General features: G+C 33.5%; 1 protein-coding gene across 1 annotated transcript in view; it reads right to left on the bottom strand.

Annotated features, from left to right (window-relative positions):
• Positions 1-22: 22 nt before the first annotated feature.
• The window catches only part of LOC107884118, a 5,100-nt gene continuing 2,106 nt past the window's right edge, over positions 23-3,016 (bottom strand). The window contains exons 2-6 of the mRNA XM_016805610.1: positions 1,929-2,584; positions 1,318-1,582; positions 748-1,174; positions 498-686; positions 23-395 (exon numbers count right to left, since the gene is read on the bottom strand). Of these exons, the coding sequence (XP_016661099.1) occupies positions 23-395; positions 498-686; positions 748-1,174; positions 1,318-1,582; positions 1,929-2,584 (1,910 nt within the window). The remainder of the gene's footprint in view (positions 396-497; positions 687-747; positions 1,175-1,317; positions 1,583-1,928; positions 2,585-3,016) is intronic.

The following is a 3,016-nucleotide window of genomic DNA, read 5'->3' as shown; positions in this document are numbered from 1 at the left end:
GAGTGAGCAGTTCTGCCGGCCACTAAATAGAGTTGCTGCTATAACCAGATGAAGCTACTGCTAATGCAACTTTACCTGAGGATCTAATTTGAGCCAACAAAAAATTAAGTAGGAATGTTTTTCCTGTACCACCCGGAGCATCTAAAAAAAATACTCTTCCTTGATGATTCATTACGCTTTCTGTAATAACATTAAAAGCATATTTTTGATCATTTACTAATTTTGGTAAATTGATTTCTATAAATTCTTGTAACCGGTTATCATCGTAAGAACGCAAAATTAATAATTCAAAAGGATCAGATGTATTTTCATTTCGAACAGGTGACTTCATTCCAAATTCTATTAAATATTTTTCAGACAAACAAACAACTTTATCTTCTATTTCAATCAAACCTCTGTTAAATATTTCATCAGAAAAAGTAAATTGCAAGTCATTTAATCGAGTGCGCTCTGTATGAAGAATATCTTCACAAAAATCATTTCTGAACTGTTCTCACAAAGATTGAGGTTCAGACGGTTGGCAGAAAACTATGATTATTGCAAATAATTCTCTTAATTTAGAAGGACTTTCTGAAACAGTTGCATCTGCTAGAGCATTTTTCCATTGCTCGTCATTTTCTAAAAGCCCAAGAGCAAAACAGGCAGTTTTAAAAGTAGCGTGAATGACTCCATCAATGGCCTTCAAACTTTCAAATGAAGTAGGACCTTGTACATAATTTAGAAACAATCTTAAATGGAAGCACTCACTTTGATTTTGGGTGAATCGTGTAAATTCTACCAATGGCAGTGTCCATTTTTATTCCTGTCCAACCTGGAACATCTTTTCCCCGTCTTCTCTTTAACCAGCCTCTGCTATCATCCCAGGTATAATAAGAAGGAACTTCATGATACAACAGTGTTTTCGCAAAATTATCATGTGAACACAGTTCAAAAAATGCAGCTAGTGTCGTTTTTCTTGGATTTTCAATAACTTGATGAAGATTATTAGCATTAAAGAAAACACGCTGTCCATTTTCTAGATGAACAGCCAAGTGCTTAACTGTCGGATCTCTATCATGGATTTCAAAATTGTAAATTCTCCAAAACGCTTCAGAAGTACATATGTAACGACCATTCAAATAATTTGTAATCTCATCGTTTTCACGATTAACAGAAAAAGTAGCTCTATCTGATCCTTTATTAATGTATTTACATATGTATTTTATCGCTTTAACCGAATGACAGTATTCTACGCGTTAATATGCGCATTAAAGCACCTAGATAGCACTGGACAATATGGTACAACCCAACGGTTGTCAACCACGATTTCTTTTTTACCTCGAACTTTTAATATTGCAGTATAACCTCCATCATCTGATGATCTCCGTCGGTAAGTCGGATAACCATCATCTCCAGTTTGAATATCCTTGACCAATTTGCGAGGGTATTTCTTACTACATTTTCCATTATTCATACATGGCGATCTAATATTTAACTCTCCGCATGGGCCATGAATCATATTCTTGCATACTATTTCATTAAGTGTAGGATCTCTGTCTTTGTTCGGTATTTCGGCAGAAATAATTTTATCAATTTCATCTGGCTGAATTTTCGTTTGTAACCACAAAAGAATATGGCAGTGTGGCAAACCTCGTTTTTGCCATTCAACACTGTAAACATAACAATTTACATCTCCGAAAATACATTTATTTTTTAATACATGCATAAACTTTTTTAGTTTTAGATGAAAAACTCTAGATATTATATCGTGTCTATCAAACGACTTTTGGTCTTGAAATAATTCATTTTTAATTTCAATCTATTCCGGGTTGCATGTGAAAGTAATAAATAAATCTGGACGGCCAAATTTACGAACATAAGTCATGGCATCCTGATTTTTTTTCATGCATTTAACGTGGTGATCCAGTAAAAGATGAGGGAAGAATTACTTGTTTCCCCACGTTATTAGCATTAATATTTGCATCATTGTTAACAGTATCTTGGAGGTGAACATAATCATCCGCACTTAGTTGTTTTTGATGGTTACGAATAAAGTGTAGTCTTTCAGAAATAATTGTTGCCATCATATCTACGGCGAATTTGCTGAATAATGTTTTGTAATAATGTAGATGATTTATACTTGTTTCTCTAACCATAAACCTATAACAATGAAATTGCATGCAGGAGACAGTTTTTGTTCGTTGGTTTTGTGTAATATTAATGTGATATCCGTCTTCACCTCTAGTAAACATTAACGGATATTGCAGTGCATCATAAGATCTATTCAATTCTGAAACTCTACTCAATTGTCCACTCTGACCGTGCAGAACTATATCTCTGGGACCTTTATCTTCATTAACTAATAATACAGCTACTTCATCGATGGTAGGTGCATTATATTGACCTCTGTGTTCATCTTGAGGAACTCTGTCAGCATGAATAATTAACTTAAAGTTTTGCAATTCATCAAAGGATCTCGACTCTATGTTAGATCTGAAGCTCTGTATGAGGTGATTATTTTCACGCAAAACTGTTTGCAATGATTCAATGAGACCTCTTTTTAAATTTGGAATCATATTTGTTCGAATAGATATTTGATCCGACTCTGACATAAAATATATTTGTAAAAATTTAGCATTATTTCCAATTTCGGGTAATAAACTACCTATTAAATGATGCACTTGACCCTGAATTTCAAAAGTGGACATGAAGTTCCCTTCAGCTATTTCGTTTGCTCCAAAAGATGTCACTTGAAACCAGGGCTTGAAACCGTTTTCAAAACCGATTTCAGAAACCGGTATAAACCGTTTTAAAACCGAAACCGAAACCGTAATCAAAACCGAAACCGGAAAAAATTGGATACCGGTATTATAATTTAAAACCGAAACCGAAAAAAATTGGAAACCGTTTTTTTTTTTTTTAATTGACGTGTTTTTAAATACCTACTTGAATTCCATTAATACGCATAATTAATACTCATAATAAAATTGAGACCATGATTATTTTAATAATTGATAACCATTTCATTATTCGCCAA

This window comes from Acyrthosiphon pisum, chromosome X (genome assembly GCF_005508785.2).
Source record: "Acyrthosiphon pisum isolate AL4f chromosome X, pea_aphid_22Mar2018_4r6ur, whole genome shotgun sequence".
Taxonomy (NCBI): domain Eukaryota; kingdom Metazoa; phylum Arthropoda; class Insecta; order Hemiptera; family Aphididae; genus Acyrthosiphon; species Acyrthosiphon pisum.
The sequence above is the reverse complement of the archived record's forward strand: the minus strand, read 5'-3'. Positions and strand labels throughout refer to the sequence as shown.